General features: G+C 42.0%; 1 protein-coding gene across 8 annotated transcripts in view; it reads left to right on the forward strand.

Annotated features, from left to right (window-relative positions):
• ZNF462 (zinc finger protein 462) overlaps nucleotides 1–22,540 on the forward strand; it is a 475,139-nt gene that overhangs the window by 206,146 nt on the left and 246,453 nt on the right. For 5 of the 8 annotated variants that reach the window (XM_033918568.1, XM_033918594.1, XM_033918576.1 and 2 more), the window contains exon 3: nucleotides 14,973–15,225. In XM_033918568.1, the coding sequence (XP_033774459.1) occupies nucleotides 15,006–15,225 (220 nt within the window). In that variant the 5' untranslated portion in view covers nucleotides 14,973–15,005. Of the gene's footprint in view, nucleotides 1–14,393; nucleotides 14,513–14,972; nucleotides 15,226–22,540 lie in introns of those variants that run through there. The other 3 variants (XM_033918549.1, XM_033918611.1, XM_033918558.1) reach the window with 2 other exon arrangements.

Raw genomic sequence — 22,540 nt, forward strand, 5'->3', positions numbered from 1 at the left:
TCAAACTGAACACAGAAAAATCAAAAGCACTATGGTTTCACAGTTCCCTACAAACAGTCCCACAGCCGTCACCCTGCCCACAGGAATCAAACTAAAAATCAACAAAACCTCTAAAATACTTGGTTTCAGATTGGACTCAACTCTCTCCTACGAACCCCAGATCAACATACAAAGAAAAACTATCTACAGCATGAAACAACTCCGACTGATCAGACCCTTCTTCCACAGTCATCACTTTGCAATACTGACACAAATGTTAGTACTGTCTCAACTGGACTATTGCAACTCCCTTTATGCAGATATAAACACCACTCTCACCCGCAAACTATAACTGATTTAAAACATGGTAATACGCCTAATCTTCAAACTGAAAATATTTGACTCCATATCACCCTATTTCAACAGACTTCACTAACTATCAATTAGAGAATGACACAGGGACAAATTTGTCCCCGTCCCTGCAGGACCTCAATTTCCTCGCCCCCGTCCCCTCAAGTTTTGTCACTATCCCTGTCCCATTCCTGTAAGCTCTGCCTTAACCGCACAAGCCTCGAACACTTATTATTTTAAAGTGTTTAAGGCTTGTGCAGATGAGGATGGAGCTTGCAGGAATGGGGCAGGTACAGGAAAAGAACCCGCGGGGACGAGAAAAAATTTGTCCCTCTGTCATGCTCTACTACCAATCACTGCATGCATCAAGTTCAAAATATCATGCATAATTATCACATCTTAAATGCAAGCTCATCTGAACCTCTTATAAACCTCTTTTCAGCAATTCTTTGTCCAGTTCAACCAGAAACATTAAGAAACATCTCCTGATCCTACCATCTCCTAAAGGAATAACACATTTATCACCCACATCCTCCCAGTAGCCATCAAAATGTAACCCTGCTATCTCAAATTTTGAAAGAAATTAAAGACTCTTTTCTTCAAGGCAATATACACCATTGACAATCAGTAGCTTGTTCTAACTCTCAGATTTCTTCCCTTCTAATGTAAATTGAACTTCAGATATCTCCTAAAATACTTCACCCCCCTCTCCTCCTCCTGCTCTATCTCCTTACTCCCTTTTTCTTCTGTCTTTTGCCCCTCACTTGAATTGTACATCGCCTTGAATCTATTTAGGTATAGAGTGACTCACAAATTGTAGATTAGATTAGAAAACGGTCAGTCATGTTTTCAACTCTGCCTCCTTCCCCGGGAGCTGCTCTTGCTCAGAAGTGTTTCTGATCTGCTCTACAGTTTTATTATTTTCGGGTATTTTTCACAGTGTTCATTTGGAGGCGTGGTGCCCAGAAGTCCCCACTTGTTGGGCTCTCAGCCTGGGAGAAGGTGCAGACCTGCACGATGGAAGTCTGCTGCTAACAGGATCAGTACTTGGGAACAAATAGCTAGCCAGCCTGCTTTTATATTTTTTGATCTCAGGGGTTATCCCCTGCATAGCTGCTCGCATCCCTGATTTACTCAGGAGCTTGAGCGCAAGGTATTTGGCTCCTTCCCGGCTTGGCTGGGACTAACAATGGGCTGGCTGTGTGGTCTCCCCCCCCCCCACCTTCATGGCAAGGTTTTTGGGGGGTCGAAGCTCAGTCCGACTGACATCCAGAAGACCAGGTTCATCCAGTGAATCTGTGAGGCAGAGTTCTTCTACATTTGTTCTAGCTGAAATCCTATGCTGAGTCAGGCAGGCACCACAAAGCACAGTGAGTAGGGCTATTATAGCCTAAGGGTAAAATTGGTGGTGGTGGTCTCTAAAACTCAAATTTGAAGGTTTCTGCTGCCAGAGCCTAGGTCCCCCACCTCTAAAACCCCTTTAATTGCATTTTTTGACTTTCAGGGAAATCTCTATGGACCGTTTTTAGCACGATTGTACTGATGGAGGCCATCTTGGATTTTAAACAATCTTTTTTTTCTAAAGCCTCTCTGCCTTAAAACTCCTTGATTTTGCTTAAATTCGACAGGGAGGGATGGATTCCTCAGGGCTTCTTACCCCTATATCGTGCCAGGTTTGTGCTGCCTGGCTGGGGAGCGTTCATGTCCCACATGTGATGGAGCACACAGGGGAGGGGCAGGAGCCTTGGGCTCAGCTTTCTTCAAGTCCTCCAGGTCTGGGGATCCACAGGAGGTGCATTCCCAGGGGAAGGGACCCTTTATGGACCCATCTGAAGGTGGTTTAGCTAATCATATCGCATGGGTGCCATGGAAGCAGGGTCCCTGCTGGGGTCTTCGAGACCCCTAGTAAAAGGCTTTACTTCAGATTTCGTGAGCCTTATGTAGAATGCCTATTTGAACTTCAAGAGTCCTCAGCACCTGTCTGCAGTGCACCAGTGCGTTCAAAAGGTGTCCCAATGACTCAAGGGAACTCCCTTCAAAATGCGCCCCAACCAGTCGAGGACACAGACCTGGACCAGGAGGCTCAGTCTGTTATAGACTGGGAGGATGGAAAGTCCAATTCCATGCCACTTTTGTCCCAGGATGAAGTTTCTCTGGCAGAGTCCACTTCTTTGCATGAAAATGGTGGTCAAGAGGTGATGGCAGCCCTGGATCAGGGGGATGATTCCAAAATGTGTCAGCTGTTCAAAGCATCTGCGTTCTTGGGCATTATTTTCCCCTTGCTGCGAGAATTAAAGCTGGAAGTCCTTCCAGCTTCCTCGTCCCAGTGCTCAGTTATAAGCAGTTCTGTGGCTCTGACCAAGTCTTTCCCTCGTGTTCGGACATCACCAAGCTGGTCACAGACCACTGGGAGTCAGCAGAAGGGTCCATGCGAGTGGCCAAACTTTATCCGATGGCGCTGGATTTTCAGCAGCTCTTTATTTAGCCGAGGGTGAACTTGCTGGTGGTGCAGATCATTAAATGAATCTCCCTGCCTAGTGAAGGATGGGTGATGTTAAAGGATATTCAGGACCGTAAAGAGGACTTGCTCCTCAGGTAGCATTTTGAATCTTTGGCATTAGGGATTAAAATAACAAACAACAATCCTACAAACTGCGATAGATACTTAAGTTATACTCAGAGCAGCACTTGCAAATATGTATGGGTAAGAAACCCTACAGAAGCCTAAAGTTTTAACAAAATATTATAATTAATGAAATGTATCCTCAGTGTGAGATAGTAAGCACTGCGGCTGAATGTTCAAAAGAACCACAGCTGCAACGCTTAGTGTCCCAGGCTTTTCCATGGTGAGACAAAGCTCACAATTTAGCCACACACCATCATAGGAATACACCTTGTGTGTCAACAGTGAAGAACTAAATTAGTGTAATTCAATAAATATAGTGACAATAGATTAATAGAGCACTCCTTGCCTCGTAGTAGCCGCATAGAATAAAGCAAGTAAAAAAGTACAAAAGTCACAGAATGAGCTGTACTTAGTTTTATCCCATATAGTGTCCAAAGTTCATCAAAAGGACTGAAGCAGAGTCACTGGGAGTAATTAACTTCTTCACAAGCTCCCTTGTTTATACAGGGTGGCTTGGTTTCAGAGACAGATGCCCCTTCCTCAGGAACCACACCGAATGTTATTCAAGTAAAACCACCAAAATTTGAGGGACTTGATCCTTAGGGATGTAGATCAATTAGCTTTAACAAAGCACAGGAAATGTATCAACTTGGGCTCGGGCAGATACTCCATTTATGGTCTCAAAAAGTCGGACCATGTAAACCCATTCTACAGAAAACTTCACTGGTTGCCAATGCAGGCAAGGGTCATCTTCAAATTTGCCTGCCTTTGCTCCAAAACCATAACAGGTTCATCCCCGATCTACATGTCGCACCATTTTGCATTTCCAGGCACTGCCCGCACACGTAACACCTACCCGTTTGCCTTCCCCTCCCTGAAGGGCTGTATCTACAAGAGATTCCTTGATAGAACACTGTCATTCCAAGCTGGCAAATGGAATAAATGTCTAACCATCCTCATTTCTAACACACCCTCCTACCAAGCCTTCAGGAAATCAATCAAAACCTAAATCTTTGACAAATTTCTCTGACTCCTCCCTGTCTTGTATCTCTGATCTACTTATTGCATATCCGACTACTCTACCAATATAATAGACATTATTCTCTAACATCACTATCTGTGTACAGTCTCTTCTTCTGTAAACCGCTCTGAACTGCTTCTGGTATTGCTGTATACAAAATAAAGTTATTATTATTATTATTATTATTATATACTTTATCATGCCAAAGAAAGGCTTAGACAACTGGAGGCCAATTCTAGACCTCAAGTCGGTCAATGCAGCAATGAAGGTACCACAAATCCACATGGAGACCGTTCAGTTGGTCATAGTGTTAATGGCGCCGGGGAAATTTCTCATCTCCCTTGATCTAACAGAAGCCTATCTTCATAATCCCATCTTCCTGGCCCACAGGAGGTGCTTGCGATTTCAAGTGCTGGTGCGGCATTTCCAGCTCCCCACGCTCCCTTTGGCCTGGCCACAGCATCTAACACCTTTACCAAGGTGATGGTGATGGTGGCAGTGCACATTCACAATCTTGGGATTCAGGTGCACTCATATTTGGACGATTGCCTCATCAGAGCTCCGTCCAAGGAGGAAGGCGAGCTGGCAGTTTCGAGAGTGGTACAAATCCTCCAAAACTTGGGCTAGATAGCTTCAAGAAGAGTCAGCTGGATTGCTATCATTGGACAGAAGCCAATAAGATGGTGACACTGAGGCGCTGTGCATGAGCTCGCATGGGAATCTACTCTTCTGGCTGAATTGCTTACCTTAATTGCCCTTTGGCGATAACTTTATCAAATATGCCGCATAAGAGGAAAGGAGTGGTTAAGGCAGCATCCTCCGCTACTGTATTACCACCGCTTATTCTGCCAACGATCGAGCGATACACCATAGCGGCATTACCAGGATCTGGGCAGGTATTCTCCGTGCTAGAGGAGAGAGGAGGAAGCTCTCCCCTATTGGAGCACGAGACATCACTTTCGCCCCTGATGTCAGCCGTCCCTCCTTGTCCGGCGACTGGAGCTGCTGAGGGAGCGGGACGTTTGAAAGCCGGTGTTGCTGCAAACTTTTCCGCACAGGAGGGCCTGCCAGCAGAAAATCTTTTGCCTATGGAGAAAATGGAAGAGGGATCGAAATCCCCCAAGGAGGTGACGCTTGAAGCAATTTGGACAACACTTCAAAACTTGAATACCGCAGTTTTAAAATCAGCTGGAGAGGTAAATGCCCTGGGTGGGAAATGGATGATTTGGCCAAATCTCTTGAACAAACTAAACTTGAGATTAAAGGTTCCATCTCACAAATACAAACTGAGGTCCAATCACTTCAAGAATTTAAAACAGTGGCTATTAAAGATAATTTAGCTTTGCGCAGAAAAATGGAAAACATAGAGAACTTTAATCGCAGATTAAATCTACGTCTTTTGAACTTTCCCAAAATTGCTGGACTATCCTCTATTGAAATGTTTTTTAAAAAAATCTGATAGAATTTCTCAAATACTCCGCTGATTGTATACCACCGCTTAACAAAATTTATTATGTTCCTTTTTCTGCTAAACAAGTCCAACAAGATCCAGCTAGTTATTCCTCAACCTCCAATATTAGATATTAATAATATTTCTGCCATCCTTGAAGAATCCATAACTGAATTATCGTTTAGATCTACTCTCTTAGTTTCTTTAGTTTTCGAAAAGGATCTAAATGCCATAATGAAACTTTATTTCCCACATACCAATGATTTACTGTATTCTTTTGCAAAAGGGTCTGGATATACCAAGATGTGACGAGATCTACACAGGGAAGAAGGAGAACATTCCTTTCAATGAGACAAGAAACAAAAAATTGGGGGCTACCTTTTTATTAGCCTACCTATGCAAATGTGTAGTAAAATATTTAGATACCAAATATGCTTTATTTCAGAGCAATTAAGGGCCTTTCTAGACCTGAAGAAAATTGTTTAAACTTGTTTAAATTGCTTAAGTTATAACTGACATAAAATGAAAAGGTGGTAGTGTATTCAGTGTTAAAGCCTATACAGTATATCAGTTATTTGTTTCTTTATTGGAAATCCTCTATATTTTCTTTATTTTCCTGCTTGGAATTTAATTTAGTGGTCTAAGGAAGGATTATATTGATTCCAAGTATACGTGTATACCTTAAACATTTACTTTTACTGTGTTTCATTAGCAATAAGTTCCTTTTCTTGAAAAAATTGTTAAACTTATTAAAAAAGAAAGAGTCAGCTGAAACTACTCCGCGCCTGGAGTACCCAAGAGTCTTGTTTGATATGGCCCTGGGCCAAGTGTTTCTTCCAGAGCCACGCAAACGGAAACTCCAGAAGCAGATTTTGGAGCCACTACAGAGGCTGGCTCCCAAGGAATGGCATTATCTGCTAGTCCTAGGGTTGATTGCAGCATCCATAGAGGTAGTTCCTTGGGCCAGAGTACACATGAGACCCCTCTAAGACTCTCTCCTATCTCGCTGACCCTCTCAGTTGGACTCACTAAAACAGCTGCTCCTTTGGCTGTCTACAGCAAAGAGCAGCCTGTGGTGGTGGCGGCTGAGGTCAGATGTCCTTTCCAGAGGCATGCCTCTTCACATCTCCTCCTGGGAGATAATAATGAGTGATGCAAGCCTTTATAGTTGGGGAGCCATTGCAACAGATATCCGACTCAGCAGAAGTGGTCCACAAAAATCACCTGGAACTCAGAGCCATTTGCCTAGCCCTTCAGGTACTAGAGAAGTCTCTGGAAGGCAAGGCAGTCAGAGTCTTCATGGACAATTCAACAGCGATAGAATGTGTCAACAGGCAAGGAGGCACCAGAAGTGCTCCGTTGAGCCTAGAAGTTCAACTTGTCTTCCTGTGGGCATAGGTTCACTGCGGGCTCTCTTGGCTGTGGATAAAGCAGGAGTGGAAAATGTGCAGGCCGACTTTCTCTGTCGGCAGGCTCTCGTCCTGGAGGAGACAGTGGTCAATACCATAGTCTATTTGCCTGTCTTTTGCCCTACGGGGGGTTTAAGAAAAAAGGATAAAGTGTTACATTTATTGGATGTCAAGCGAGTACTTCTTTGATACCTAGAAGTTACTAATGGGTTACACTTATCAGATCACCTTTTTGTTCTGACCAGTCATGGCAAGAATGGGAGGCCCACCTCTAAAGCCTCGATTTCCAGATGGATTAAAATGGCCATTTCCTCTGCGTATGTGGACTGTGGTAAATAGCTGCTGGATGCATTGAGAAGCGAACTCCACTAGAGGAGTTGCTGCCTCTTGGGCAGAGACTGGGGCTGTCTCACCCAAGGAGATTTGTAGAATGGCTACATGGTCTACCCTTCCTTACATCACTAGGTTCTATAGGGTGGACGTAGCAGCCGGAAAGGATACCGCTTTCGGGGCCTCCATCTTAAAGTCAGTCATAGCGGGCCCACCCTAGACTCTGAGGACTGCTTAGGTATGTCCCTATTGTTTCAGGACCACTAGACATATTGCACTTGAAAGAAAGATTATGTTCTTACCTCGATTATCTGTAGGTGTGTCTAGTGGTCCTGAAGCCCTGCCCTCTGAATGGGCTTTGCCTACCTTCTGCCATAAGATCAGTCTGAATTTGAAGAATTCTCTCTCTCTCAGAGGAACTGAGAAGATTAAAAAACAAACAAACAAACAACCAATCAAAAACTTGAACATGCATAGGATAATCCTCAAGACCAGACAGTCTGGTTTAAGACTCTGCTTGTTAGCAGGACATGCGAGTAGCTATGAGCTCTATACATGGTTAGTGATGGTTGCACAAGTTTGAATGTTATAACATTGATTATTATGCTTGTTATTGAGCAGAACAGAATTGTAGTATCAGGGATTTTTCCTCGTTTCCCTCCTTCCTGTTATGTCTTTTATTACAGTGCTACTTGATTGCTTTTGTTTGAAGTGAGGGATCTGAAGCAGCTCCTTGGTAAGGAGGCAGAGTTTAAAACATGATTGATAGTTTTCTATAAGCAACTTGTGAGTTGAGATTCAGAACCCTATTGTTTCAGGACCACTAGATATAACTACAAGAAAAAAGTCTACTGAGATAAGAACCTAATCTTTCTTGCTTGGTGAGTGCACACGTCTATCCCTTCCCCTTCTCCACCCAGGTCAAGGGCTTCTCTCTCCTCCTCCAAATACCTGCCCCACTCTTCTCCCCCCCCCCCCTTATTCCTATTCACTCATCTTTCATCTTCACTCTTAATGTTCCTTTCTGTCACCTACCCCTCCCCTAATCCATACTAGATCCCGTTTACTCTTCCTTGCACATCTACTGTTGCTGCCTTCTGCTTGGTGAGAAAATCCACTTACAACATGAGTGAGTGAACAACTGAGCAAGTGAATTCTGAAAACCCTACAGATGAGGCTGTTTTAATTGTTAAATTATGAGTTACTGTTGCATGTGTTTTTAGAGACTGGCAAAAGCATAAAACCACAAAATCCAAAGGAGGAACCCACATGGCCATTAATGCATTCATAAACCATAGGTCCTCCGACTGGTAAAAGTCTGACATTTTACCTACCTGATAAGCAGATTACTTAGCATTATGGCAGGCTGGCTCATGGGGACATGATTAGTATGTGCTCAGTTTCTATGTCTGCACTTCTGCTCCATTTTATACTTCCATGGGGAAAAGGCAGCCAAGGGGATAGGAAGTGCTAGCTTGTTTTTTACCTATCCTCCTGGTCTGCTTACTACTGTGCCACAAGAAACAGATAATTCTGAAGAATATAAGAACAGCCATAATGGGACAGATCAAAGGTCCATCTTAGCCCAGTATCCTGCTTCCAACAGTGGCCAGTCTAGGCCACAAATAGTAGCAAGATTCCATGATACCAATCCCAGGACAAGCAGTAGCTTCTCCCATGTCTATCTAAATAGCAGACTATGGAGTTTTCCTCCAGAAACTTGTCCAAAACCTTTTTTTAAAATCCAGATATGCTAACCGCTGTAACCACATCCTCTGGCAACAGTTCCAGAGCTTAAGTATTCATTGAGTGAAAAAAATATTTCCTCCTGTTTGTTTTGCAAGTATTACCAAGAAGAGAGGGAATTGGAGAGGAACCTGGGAGTGGAATGATGAAACAGAATCTGAATAGAAAACAGATGGAAAGAAACCTCAGAAAGATAGGGAAAGGGTGAAATGGAAAAGAAAGAAAGAGAGACAAAGAAGAATAAGAAGGTGGTGCAGATGATGAGGACTCTGGTGGGAGAGCAGGAGATGGAGAGAGGAACCTTGGAGAAGTGGAGTGAGGAGGAAAAGAATGGAAGGAATAAGATGGAAATGAATTTAAAGGAGATGGTTGAGGATGGAGAGCTTGAGCCTGTGAGGTGGAAGAGGATGGAGCAGAGATCATAAGGAAAGATAATGAAAAGGGGTAAGGAGTAGGGATGATGATGCATAATACCACTTACACTTTTCATTTATAAAATCCAAGCTCTGTCCAGGTCTATTACATATGAAAATTGGTAGTCAAATTTGTTCAGCCATCCATAGCCTGATTGTGTATCCTGTTCAATTAAAAGAAAAGGTCTATTCTACAAAGGGCCGCTGAAATGTTCTCAGCCCAACCAAAGTAGGGCAGTCTCCATCAAGGGCAATTTTCCACTTTTTTCATTCCGTATTTTTCCGACATTGGGATCTGCTATTTTAGTCATATTTTCCCAGAGACTGTCATAAGTATTAAGCTTCCAAGCCTATGAAAGACTTTGTCACAGTCTGTGATAGTCATGAAAATGGATTTTTATTTGTGGGTTATTACTTTGATATTCTCTTCTGATATCACTATTCATGGAACGTTGTTGGGTATAATAGGAGCCTGATTCTTCGCAAGGAAAGACTGTGCCTTGAGATTGGGAGGTATTTTTGTTTTATTTTTCCCCAATTTTGTTGTATTTTTTCCCCCCAATTAGTGAGACAATACTTCCCTATGCAAAGCAACAAGATTGTAATTTGATTACGGTATATCACATTGTCCATAAACCTTTAATATAATTCAAGCTATCTCAGGATGATTTGCTGCTAGTTTATGATGATGATTTAATTGCCGGAGTGGTTTTTTGCTTACAAATTTCCCATTTTGCTCTTTTAAGTTGTAGTCCAGACTCTGGAAAATAAATTGAAGGGCTGTTTTGAGTAGTTCCATGTGGATGCAAAATGCTTGCAAATAATTTTCAAAGAGAGAATTCAAAGGTAGTTTTCCTTTGAGAATGGTTAACTGTTCATGTTTTATAAAAACATAACATAAGAATTGCCACTGCTGTGTCATATCAGTGGTCCATCGTGCCCAGCAGTCTGCTCCCGTGGCGGCCCCTAGGTCAAACTGAGACCAGTCCTACCTGCGTATGTTCCGGTTCAGCAGGAACTTGTCTAACTTTATCTTGAATCCCTGGAGGGTTTTTTCCCGTATAACAGCCTCCGGAAGAGCGTTCCAGTTTTCCACCACTCTCTGGGTGAAGAACTTCCTTATGTTTGTACAGAATCTATACCCTTTTAACTTTAGAGAATACCCTCTCATTCTCCCTACCTTGGAGAGGGTGAACAACCTTTCTTTATCTACTAAGTCTATTCCCTTCAGTATCTTGAATGTTTCGATCATGTCCCCTCTCAGACTTCTCTTTTCAAGGGAGAAGAGGCCCAGTTTCTCTAATCTCTCGCTTTAAGGCAGCTCCTCCAGCCCCTTAACCATTTTAGTCGCTCTTCTCTGGACTCTTTTGAGTAGTACCATGTCCTCCTTCATGCACGATGACCAGTACTGGATGCAGTATTCCAGGTGAGGGCATACCTGGTACAGCGGCATGGTAACCTTCTCCGATCTGTTTGTGATCTCTTTCTTAATCATTCCTAGCATTCTGTTCACCCTTTTCACTGTCGCTGCATATTGCACAGACGGCTTTATCGACTTGTTGACCAGTACTCCCAAGTCTCTTTCCTGGGGGGTCTCTACAAGTACCGCCCCGGACATCCTGTATTCATGTATAAGATTTTTGTTACTGACATGCATCACCTTGGGGATCTGCTATTTGTGCTGGCTAGCAAGGAGAAGATTAAGGCAAGTTCGAAAATTCTTTGACAGAAAACAATACCAGCTCTTGGTCCTGTCCCTAGTCCAAGGTCTTCTAGACTACTGCAACATACTCTATCTCCCCTGCCCCACAACCATGATAAAACAACTACAAACAGTTCAAAACACAGCGCTATCTATTCCCTGAGGAAACATGATCACATCACGGCGGCATACCTCGACTCACACTAGCTCCCAATACAAGCAAGAGTGCAATTCAAATTCTACTGCCTATTATTTAAAGCCATAAATGGAGATAGCCCAGCCTACCTAAACAACCGCCTAATCCAAACTACCTTAACCAGACACAGGAGAACACACAAACCTTTCACCCATCCCCCAATCAGAGATGTCAAACGAAAAAAAACTGTACGATGGCCTTCTAGCCACTCAAGCAGCAAAACTAGACTACCAACTCTCCAATTTACTGATAACAATTCCAGACTACAATTCGTTTAGAAAAGAAATAAAAACCATCCTATTCAAGAAATCCTTGAAGACAAACTAACACCGCAAGACTTATCCCAATTCTCTGAAGCAGCTCGCTCTACTCTTCAATTCCTCTGGAAATGGCCAGATAACTTCTTTTGTAATCCGCCTTGAACCGCAAGGTATTGGCAGAATCGAAATCAGTAATGTAATGTAAGATAAGACAATGTGTGTGGTTATAAGTGTCCAGCGCAAAGCCTTTTCAAACTCTGGCTTGAAAGATGGTAGCAGCAGCTGGACTATGCAGCACTGACAGGTTAGGTGGAAAACAGGCAATCAAGCTGATGACTGAGGCAGAAAGTCAAACTAAGCTTGATGGAGCAGCTAATTCTCCATCTCATGCCTCTGATTGGCCCTGGACAGAGGAATGAGCCAATCAGGAGGCAGAGCTGTGGAAACACCTTCTCTTATTCATGCAATGACAATGTGGAGTACCTAGAGGAAGAGTGTTGTTTAGAGGGAGCAGTAAAAGGAGAAAGCAAGTGAGTGAGGAGAGTGGGTATCCAGTGAAGAGAAAAGTAGATTTCTTATGGGGGTAGGGAAAATTAAGGAAGAGAGAAAATCTCTGCATCTCAAGGCCACCCTTTCCACCAACTTTTCTTTATATGTTTCAGCCTTCCTAAATAAGTGGGTTACCAGCTGCTTCTGTGTGTGCTGTTGTAAATGCCAACTAAATATGCTATTCATTCCTACCAACCTAAATGTGCACAAAAGAGCAGGTTTCAGACAGGTCCATTTATGTGGGTAAATTGCTATTTGTTTACACCAAGAGCTTTGGAAATGGGCTTCCCCAAGTATTGAAGATAAAACCTATATTGTTTATAATAGAGCTTTACATTGTGATGAAGTGTAATACTGAACCAGACATGTGCCCACCTGAAAAGTGCTGCTGTAACTTGCCTTATACTTTTGGCCAAATACACATTTTTCCTCTTCTCAGTGGTCTGATACAAGCTTAGCATCCTTAGTGCAAATGTGCTCTTTGTTGAGTGACAGAAAATGGGTTGCTCTTTATTCCATAACAGACAAAGGAAGATCTGCTGCTGCTTCGGGTTCATTTGTTTGGCGCTCTGTTCGCTGGGCAGTTGTGTGTTTTTCCTTCATGCTTTGTGTCGGGGGGGGGGGGGGGGGGGGTCTTCAAGAGTCTTCAGGAGAAATGTGCACACAGAGAGCTGGAAATCTTCACAAAATAAGCTGTATCTTGCATTCAGCCCTTGATGACAAAAGCATCAAATTGAAGGCTGTTCATCTGGTTGTTCTCTCCAGCTGCTGTAAGATTAACCTCTTCTCTGACTCAGAGCTACTTTGCAGTTGATGTTGCAATAATAATATAGGCTAGAACCTGCTGAAAGGACTGTTGCTCTGTTTTCTGAATGTGTGGCATGGTTTCATGACTTTATAACCTTTCTTTCATCTCTGCTGGAGCAGAACAAGGAGGCTGGTGGTTTGAGTTTACTCTCAGACATCAAATGGTATCTTTCAGCCATAATTCCTGAACTTGTCATCATATTACGAGTAGAAATGTGGAAACAGCTATTCTTTGAACATGCTGTTTCATTATTCAGAACCTCCTTTTTTTGCCCATTTTTTTCAGTGTTAAAAAATCCAAGCTGTATGAACCATGGTTTTTAGAACTGTAAAAATCTGAGATTTTTGTTTCTGAGAATATAATTTTTATTTTTTATTTTCCTGCACAATGAAGCTTTCAGAGAACCTCATGGAAATGAATAGCTACAGCTTTTGTGCAGCAGGGTGTGTGTGTTGAAGGGGGTTTGCTATGCTGAAGGAGACCTAGCTGGCAATTAACAAAAGGTCTGTATACTATGGAATTTCTCAAGCAGTCAGTCTTCTCTGTAGCATGAATCCTGAGAGTAGAAGCTTCTGGATAAGATTTTTGTTTTCTGTGCTTACTAATAATGCTTAAGGTTACTCTGTTACCTCCTCTTCTGTTAAAGACATGCATGAGACCTCTGACTGGAATTAACCCATAAATCTATCCTTCATGAGGTTAAAGAACTTTTAGGACATCTGTAAATAATACTATATATTGGTGAGAAAAGAATGCTGTTTTTGTAACACATGGAAATGGCTGCTATTCTTTTATTAAAAAGCAAGAAATGTTCTTCTGAAGCTGGTTTCTTAGCATTCAGGCTGCATCTTGTCTGCCTGAGATGCAGCTGCCATGTTGTGTGCAGGCTAGAAGCTCTGAGCTTCTGAGTGCTTTGCTTGTGTGAGCTAAAATGGCTGCTTCTGAAGCTCAGAGGACTAGGGCAGCTTAAAGCTTCAGTGACGAGGAGCTTTTTGAAAGTATGATAAATGTGTTCAGCAGAACTGTGGATTCCTTGGCTGAAATGAAAGAACAAGCTTGGGGAATAGGTAATGAAAACTGGATGATCTGCTTTTCTCTGAAGTGCTCTAAATGCAGGAGTCATCTGCACTGTGGAAAATTTTGCTTTCAGATCTAATGGACTGTGCTGAAGGAGATGTGGGGTGGGGCTTCAGTCACTGCTGTAATTTGATCCAGAGCAGATAGCAACCTCTTCCACACAGCTTGCTCTGCTGCTGAGACACAAAAGCTTGGAGTATCTTGATTCCTTTAACTTTGGATCTTGTGCACAGTCCCCTTTTATTTGGGGGAGGGAGCAGTCTACACTGTAGGTAAACCACCTTGGTGTCTGTGTGCTTTGTCTCCAGAATGTTTCTTGGCAAAAGGTTTATTTCAACAAGCTTATTGGAAAGAACATTGCTATGTGCAGAACTCTGAAGCAATGCCCTCTGTCATAATATTCACTCAACATTATTGAACTTTAATCGTACATACTATTGAAACCATTTTTGCAGTCTGTGATAAAGGAATGTCATTTTTTTTTATCATGGAAAACTGTGGCTGCCATTCCAAACCAAAGCAACCAATTTAGTAGCTGTGGGAACCCAAGAAATTAATTTGCACATCAAGATAGTCTTCTGTTTAACAGGACATGGTGAGGTGGTTCTTTGTCTTTCTGGGTTTTTTTCCAGATTTTTATTTTTTTGATACATACTATGTTATGCTACACCCACACAATCTTTCCAGCTTTGGATAGCTCTAGGCTGTTTTATCTAATTTCTATGCTCTGTTTGTCATGGTTATTACAGAGATGGGTAAAATAAATTGAGGTTTGTGGGTACCTCTCAGAGCATCCTAAAAAATATTACAGAATAGTCTTTAATTTACTTCTACCTGGTTGTCTTTTAGTTCTAGTAACAAGAGGATAAAACCAAATATACAGATGTAATTAATTCTTTTTAAATAAAAACTTAACTAAAAAGAATCCTGTTATTTGTTACCTTTCTGTGATGTTAACTAAAATATACTTTTCAGTTGCTTTCTCCTGCACTTAAATTGTTCTGTATTATGCCATTAATTGAATATGTATTTTTAATCTCATTGTTCTCTTCCAGAATTTTCCCCATGTGAAAGCACCATTCAATACCATGGAGGTCCTGCAGTGTGATGGCTGTGATTTTCGAGCACAGTCCTATGATGAGCTTAAGGGACATATTCAGGATGTCCATACAGCTTATGTACAGCCAACAGATGTTTCAGAGGATAGCATTAACCAACCCAGATCTGTTGGTATGCATTCGATCAATCAGACAGAAGTGGAGTTCTCACAAGTAAAAGATGAGTTTGGAGCTACAGAGGAGATCACAGGTAAATTCAGTCAGTTTTTTTTTAATTCGTATATTAAGATAAATTTTCAAAGGCTAGCTTTTGATAGAACTACAAGCCACCAGTTTTTGCTATTAAACTTCATTCCTACTTTGCTATAGCTGGAGTGTCTCCCAACTGCCATACACTGTTGTCTCATGGTTCCAAACAAGGATGGTTAAGCATGGCTTTGCTTGGAGGTTATACTGGATAAGTCACAATAAAAAAAAAAAATGTACAAAGAACTGACAGTTTGGTTCCCAGGCTTGGTTTTGCTCGTGAGGCCAGTTATGTCTGAGGATGCTGCAGAAACTGCATTCTCGGGCCCTGAGAACTAGAGAGAATTTCTGGACATCATATAACAGTGATACCTAGTGACCAGACTTTCAGGTGCAGGCAGACTGTGTTTTTTGAGTTAGAACTTTTATTGTAATGGTTTGCCTATGCAGGAAGTTTGGAATAAAAAAAAAAAGGGAAAAACACCAGGCAGTTGCACTTGAAGGCTTATGACAGAGGGTGATTCTGACTGATCTACATGCTCAAAGGAGAAAAAATAAAACTGAGTCCCCCGCTGCATAGGGAAAGGCATAACCAGCAGATTAAAAAAAGGTGATGATGTCACTCCTTCAGTAAGCCATTGTCTCCAATTAGTAGGGCAGCCTCTTCTCCTCCTGCTCTGGCCTCAAACCAAGCAGCACAGTGATGCAGTTATATTACACCATGACCCTAGGCAGCATTAGCCATCTACTTTATTACCCTGTCACCCTGTTACATTGCATGCAACCACCATGCCAGTAGAGGGAATATGACTACATGTGGTATGAATTTCAGTCTTTAGTTTGGAGGTGCTCATCGGCCTCTTGGGTGGCTTAACTCTGGGGCATGGTGGGGTGATGAATCAGCAAAGTGGTGAATGCCTCAACCCTTTCTCACTCCCTCCCTCTCCTTTATGAGCTACTCTTTTGGGGAAAGTTTAACCAGCTCAGAGTTCCTTCAGCCAGCTGTGATTGGCTTGGACTGTCCAGAAAAGGAGAATGAGGAGTTTAAAGAGACAGGTGATGATTTGGAGAATGGGAAAACCTGAAGCCATGAGCTTGAGGAGGATGATGACTGTTGAAGTGGGAGGAGTAGAGACTGGGAGTGAATCTAGAGAGGGTGAGCCTAGAGAAATGAGTGGGTTAGTAAGTTGTGGATAGGATCAGAGAGTAAGGTAAGGATGGATGGAGAAGATGAACCAGGGAGATAAGGCTGGGAGAGTTGATAAGTGGGAGGTGATGCTGGAAGTGTTGAGAGTAGACATATCTCAGAGGAAGAGGGGTTGAGAGAAGGGAATGAGCCTGTATTGGTAGATGAGGAATGGGATTAGTCTGGGAAGTATGCCTGGGGATAAACTAAGAGCCATGAAAGGTTTTTCATGAGGCAGGTGAGCCTTGCAGAGATGGGGAATGGATGAGTGTTTAAATGTGGAAGATGGTGAGTGGTTACATCTTGAGGTACTGGATGAGACTATAATAAGAGGGTATGAGGGAAGAAATTGAATGGAAACAGAAGGGATTTTGAGAGAAGAGAGAATGAGAATGGATAGAAGAAAGAAAAGCAACAGAAAAGGTTTTGACACACAATGTACCCACTTGAGCACAATGCACTCATCCACACAGTAGCACTTGTTTAGTCACACATGTAACCTTGCACTTAGATGCACAGATCCTCAGTTAAATGTAGTTTTTCACACTCCACCTAGTAATTCACACTTGTCACCAGTCACTCAATCAGATCAACTCACTCAGTTATGCATGTAACATAGTAAATGACGACACATGGTCCATCCAGCAATATACAATCAAATCATTAAACCAACAATCTAGCCATATCATTAAACAACAATTCACTTGCTATTTGAGAGCACATTTTCAAAACTCAGTCCATTCTTTTTGTCAGTTTTGAGGTATGCAATTAATTTTGTTCATCAATTCATGTATTGTAGCTTATTCCTGTGCCAAAACTTATTATGTATGTGGTATTTTAATTACTTTGTGTTGAATACTCTGTGCAAAACTACCTATTTTTCTTAAAACTACTGATGATGGACTGAGTGACTTTTGGAAAAGAGCTGTCTTCCCCTCCCCTATTGACATACATAGCATCAGGACTCATTACATATGACATGAATCTATATACAGTGGTACCTTGGTTTACGAGCATAATTCATTCCAGAAGCATGCTCGTAAGCCAAAGCACTCATATATCAAAGCAAAGTTCCCCATAGGCCATAATGCAAACTCAGACGATTTGTTCCACAACCAAATTTGCTATGGTGGCCCAAGGGTGGATGGCCTGTGGGTGCCGCAGCCCCTTCAGCGGGGTGGCTTCCTTCCCTCGTGGTCCCCGTGCGGCTGCCCTCCCGCATCAGCCGATGCCTCTGCCATCCGCCAGCACCTCTTGGCTCCCGATTCAAGCCGGCCGCCATTCTTTAAAAGCAGCTCCCGGGCCAAGCTAGCCGCCGTCACGACAACACGCGCGCTATGTACGGGGTGGCTCGGGAACCACCCCGTACATTATTTTATCAATTATTTTAAACCTCAACAGCGGGTTGTCACTCTATGAAAGTTTTTAGCCAATGATGGGGGGGGGGGGGGTTGAGCTTGATCTCTGCTGATAAAACCTGAGGCTTTTCTTCCATCTGAGCAGACTCTCAGCTTCATTTAAGTGGAGTTTTTTTGCACTACTTTATTAATATTTCCCCACTTCACCTTTTGCAATATTGTATGTATGTTCCAGCATAACTCTGAAACACATGGATAGATTTCAAGCAAACTTGGTATACATGTTATTTACTATCTGAGGACAAATACTGTGGGGGTGGGAAGGAGGTGACTTGAAAAAGTGATCAAAACCGACAGATTTTAGTGTCTACCCCATAGTGTTTTCGGGTTTTCTGAGATGAATACTCAGCATAACTCTGACACGCATGGAGAGATTTCAACCAAACTTGGTACACATATGACTTCCTATCTGGGGACAAATACTGGGGGGGGGAAGGAGTAACATGTGGCTGGGGGAGAAGGGGTGACATTGAAAACGACAGACATTACTTTTGAGTATTTTTTAAAAGGTTGTAAGAGTAAGAGACATCATGGGCATTGTCTTGCTTATCAGGCTGCTTTTCACGATAAAGACTTTATCTTATAAGCACTATAGAAAACTTTTGAAGACTTTTCTCCAAATTTCTGACTAGTTAAATTTCGTTGTATCTCACTAATACTGTATTTTCACAAGACTCTTTTGTTAACCGCATTGAACTAATGGCTATATGGTCTAGAAATCTGCTATTATGTTATGTTATCATGTTTCTATTTTCTATGATCCTCAGTTCTAAGAGCTTTCTGTGGTCTATATATGTTTAATAATGTAGCCACAACTTCAAAAAGCATGTGATTAAGAGTCTTGTGTACTAATAACGCAGGATTTTAAATTTAATATGAAAAGCAAGGTGACCGATGTAAAATAAACAAAAGTGATATTATGGACTGATTCTTCCTTAGCAAAATTTCTCACTACAGGATGTAGAGCAATTTGAAGAGGACACATACTGGATAAGAAAGACAAATTAACAATCCAGTTCAAAAATTAAAGTGTGAGATCACTAAATTTTGATAAACAATGCATAAGTTATTAAAATTCATAAATGACTTCAGCTGACACAACATCCAAGTTTAAAAGAGATTGATTGTACTCTATAAGAAATATGTTTCTTCATTATCAAGTCAAAATCTGAAAACAAGCCAAATTGCTATCTACTAATCATTTTGTTTTCCAATTTGTGGTAGTCAGCTACTGGAGCTTATGCAGGCTCTGGTTCCTTCATAAAACACTTATAAGGGTCCTAGCTGAATATTGGCTGGAACCCCCATAAGATGATCTGCCTTCTTTTGATGCTCACCACCCCACAGAAACACTTGAAACTGCGGGATAAACCTGAATTTGCTGCAAAATGTGGCACAAGCTTCCAGAGAAACTTGGTGAAATGAAAGAGACTATTAGAGCCCAAAAAATACTTTAAAGAATGGAAAAAGGATCTGAAAAAATAAGATGCAAAGCACTGATAAATAAAGCTAAAAAAGAATATGAAGATAATCTTGCAAAAGAGGCAAAAACATATTTTTTTTAGGTACATCAGAAACAGAAAACCTGTGAGGGAATCTGTGGGACTGTTGGATGATCAAGAAGCAAAAGGGGCATAGTACAGAGACTGAATGAATTCTTTGCTTTGGTCTTTATGGAAGAAGATGTAAGAGATCCACCTGAACCGGAAATGATTTTAAAGTGTGATGATGCTGAGGAACTGAAAGAAATCTCTGCTAATCTGGAAGATGTATCTAGCCAAATTGACAAGTTTAAAAAGTAATAAATCACCTGGACCGGATGGTATACATCCCAGGGTGTTAAAAGAACTCAAACATGAAATTGCTAAAAAAAGGACTTCAACTACAGCCAGGTAATTTTTCAATCAGCGTTCAGAATACCACAGTCGTTAAGGGATTGATCGTGGCAACTGTCTCCCTTACGCCAGCGGTTATAATACCGTGAAGACTTCCAGATGGGCAGCTGCTTTATCCCAGCATCGTTTCCTGCCAATGGCGCTGGAAGCTTGCCATGGCAGCACATGTTTATTACTCCTCCCCCTCAGGGCCCATGAACAGCTCCCCGGGGGCAGGCATGTCTTCCTTGCTGCAGCTGTCAGAAAAAGAAAGGACAGCTGCAGCGGGAAATTCAAAAAAGAAAACTGCCCCTTCACCATTTTCCACAGCAATTCGAGGCTCCAAATCACAGCCTGTGTCTGCCTTTCGGGTGAATCTCAACTGGCAGTTGGCTTTGTGATTGACCCCCAGTCATCTCAAAATACAGAAATACAGTATGCAGGTATGTCTTCAAAATCCCATGCCTCTTCAAATGCAAAAAAGAGGGCTATTTCTCCTCCCACTGTGGCTGAAGGAATTTCTTCACCTAAACAGGCAGCTCTGCCACAAATCATGCCAGAAAGTGTCTCTCAATCGCCTATGGGGACTCTTCAGGATTTCTTCTCATTTTTACAAAATTTCATTAGAGACGGATCCTCTCTTCCTCAGCAAAGCGCTCCTTCTCCTGCTTTTTCAGTAGTAGCCCAGCAATCTTCAAACAGACCAGTGTGTTTCCTCAGATATCTGTTGTCGAGATCCTCTGTCCAGATCCTCTGTCTGAACCACCAAATCTTCTCTGGTCCTCTCATACGTCACTCTGCCCTTCTCCTCTGCAGCAGTCTTCTTCTACACATGACAGGGTTGATTCTTACATTACATTACATTAGTGATTTCTATTCCGCCTGTGCCTTGCGGTTCTAGGCGGATTACAAATTATAAGAGATCTGGACATTACCGAGAGAATTGCATAACAACGATTATCTAGAGAAATTACATAACAGTGATTCATGTACTTTACATGGTGTGGTAGAGGATTCAATTGTAAGAATTACATAGCAGAGAATCAAGTGATAACTGGATACAGTAGAGAATATCAGTATATACGGGTTACAGACTAGAAGTTACCTAATAATGACGTAAGAAGTTTGTTGGATAGTGAGGTAAATGCTTATATAGGAGTCAGAATATGTTTGGAAGGACAGGTTCTAGGAGAAGACTAATGTGTTATTCAATAGAGGGAGAGCTTGTGCGAAAGGGGAGGATATTAGTTGGTAAGGACGTGTTTTTTGAATAGAAATGTTTTGATTTCTCTTCAAAACACTTTGATGTCTGTTGTGTTGATCATTAGTTTGGTGATGGTGGGGTCAATTTTCGCTGCCTGTGTCGCTAGAAGGCTGTCGTATAGTTTCTTACGTCAGGTTCCATTATGAGGGGGGAAGGTGAATAGGTTTTGAGTTCTTCTTGATCTGGATGAGTGGTAGCGGTATAGGCGGTTGTTTAGGTAACAGGGGGCAGTTCCATGGGTTACTTTAAATAGTAGACAATAGAACTTGAATTGAGTTCTTGCTTTTATCGGAAGCCAGTGAGAGTCTACATAGGCGGGAGTGATGTGGTCAAATTTGCTGAGACAGTAGATGAGTCTGATGGCTATATTCTGAACGGTCTGTAGTTGTTTTATCATGTTGTTTGGGCATGGTAGGTAGAGGCTGTTGCAGTAATCCAAGGTACTGAGTGTGAGGGATTGTACAATGATCTTGTAGTGTTCTTTGGTAAAGAACTTTCTTATTTTTCTTAGGTTTCGCATGGTGAAGAATGCCTTCTGTATGACTTTGTGTATCTGTGTCTGCATAGTGCAGCGTCTGTCTAATTGTATTCCTAGAATTTTGAGAGTGCTCTGTATGGGATATTTGATTGCGTTTACTTCCAGTTCTGTTATAGATGGCTTTTGTTCCTTCTCTAGTAGTAGGAATTTGGTTTTCTCCGCATTCAGTTTCAGCTTATGGTTCATCATCCATTTTTCTACTGTTTCCAGTGTTGTTTTTAGGTGTCCATTGGAGCTGGGGTCTTGGATGTCAAATGGGAGAATGATGGTTATGTCATCTGCGTAGCTGAAAGAAGTTATATTTAGGGCGTCTAGGGCAGTGCCTAAGGAAGCTATGAAGAGGTTGAATAGTATGGGCGATAGTGGGGATCCTTGTGGTACTCCACAGGGCTTTGTCCAGGGTTCGGATAAAATATCTTTTGACTTAACTCTATATGATCTTGTTTGAAGGAATCATTGGAACCAGTTGTGAACTTTACCAGTTATTTCTATGGCATCTAGTGTCTGGAGAAGTATTGGATGATCTACTAAGTCAAATGCTGCTGAAAGGTCGAGTTGGATGATTAGTAACTTGTTTCCTTTGCTGAGGTGCTGTCGGGCTATATCAAGTAAAGATACCAGTAATGTTTCTGTGCTGTGATTAGCTCTGAAACCAGATTGAGTTGGATGCAGAATGTGGTGGTCTTCTAGGTAGTAGGATAGATATTGTGCTACTAGACCCTCTATGAGTTTGATGTATAGTGGTATAGAAGCGATTGGTCTATAATTTGTTGGGTTGTCTATTGGGCCTTTGGAGTCTTTTAGTATGGGGGTGATTATGATTTCACCAAGTTCCGGAGGGAACTGACCTTCCTTGAGAGTGGTTTGCAACCATAGCGTGAGACAAGCGATGAATTTGGTGGATGCTGTTGCTAATAGGTAAGGAGGACAGTTATTCAAATCACAGGAGGATTTGCTGTATTTTTTGTACAGCCGGTCCAGGTCTGACCATTGTATCGTTGGGAAGTTGGTCCAGGTCCTATCTGCTGAGATGGCTTCG

The sequence above is a fragment of the Geotrypetes seraphini genome, chromosome 1 (assembly GCF_902459505.1).
Source record: "Geotrypetes seraphini chromosome 1, aGeoSer1.1, whole genome shotgun sequence".
NCBI lineage: Eukaryota > Metazoa > Chordata > Amphibia > Gymnophiona > Dermophiidae > Geotrypetes > Geotrypetes seraphini.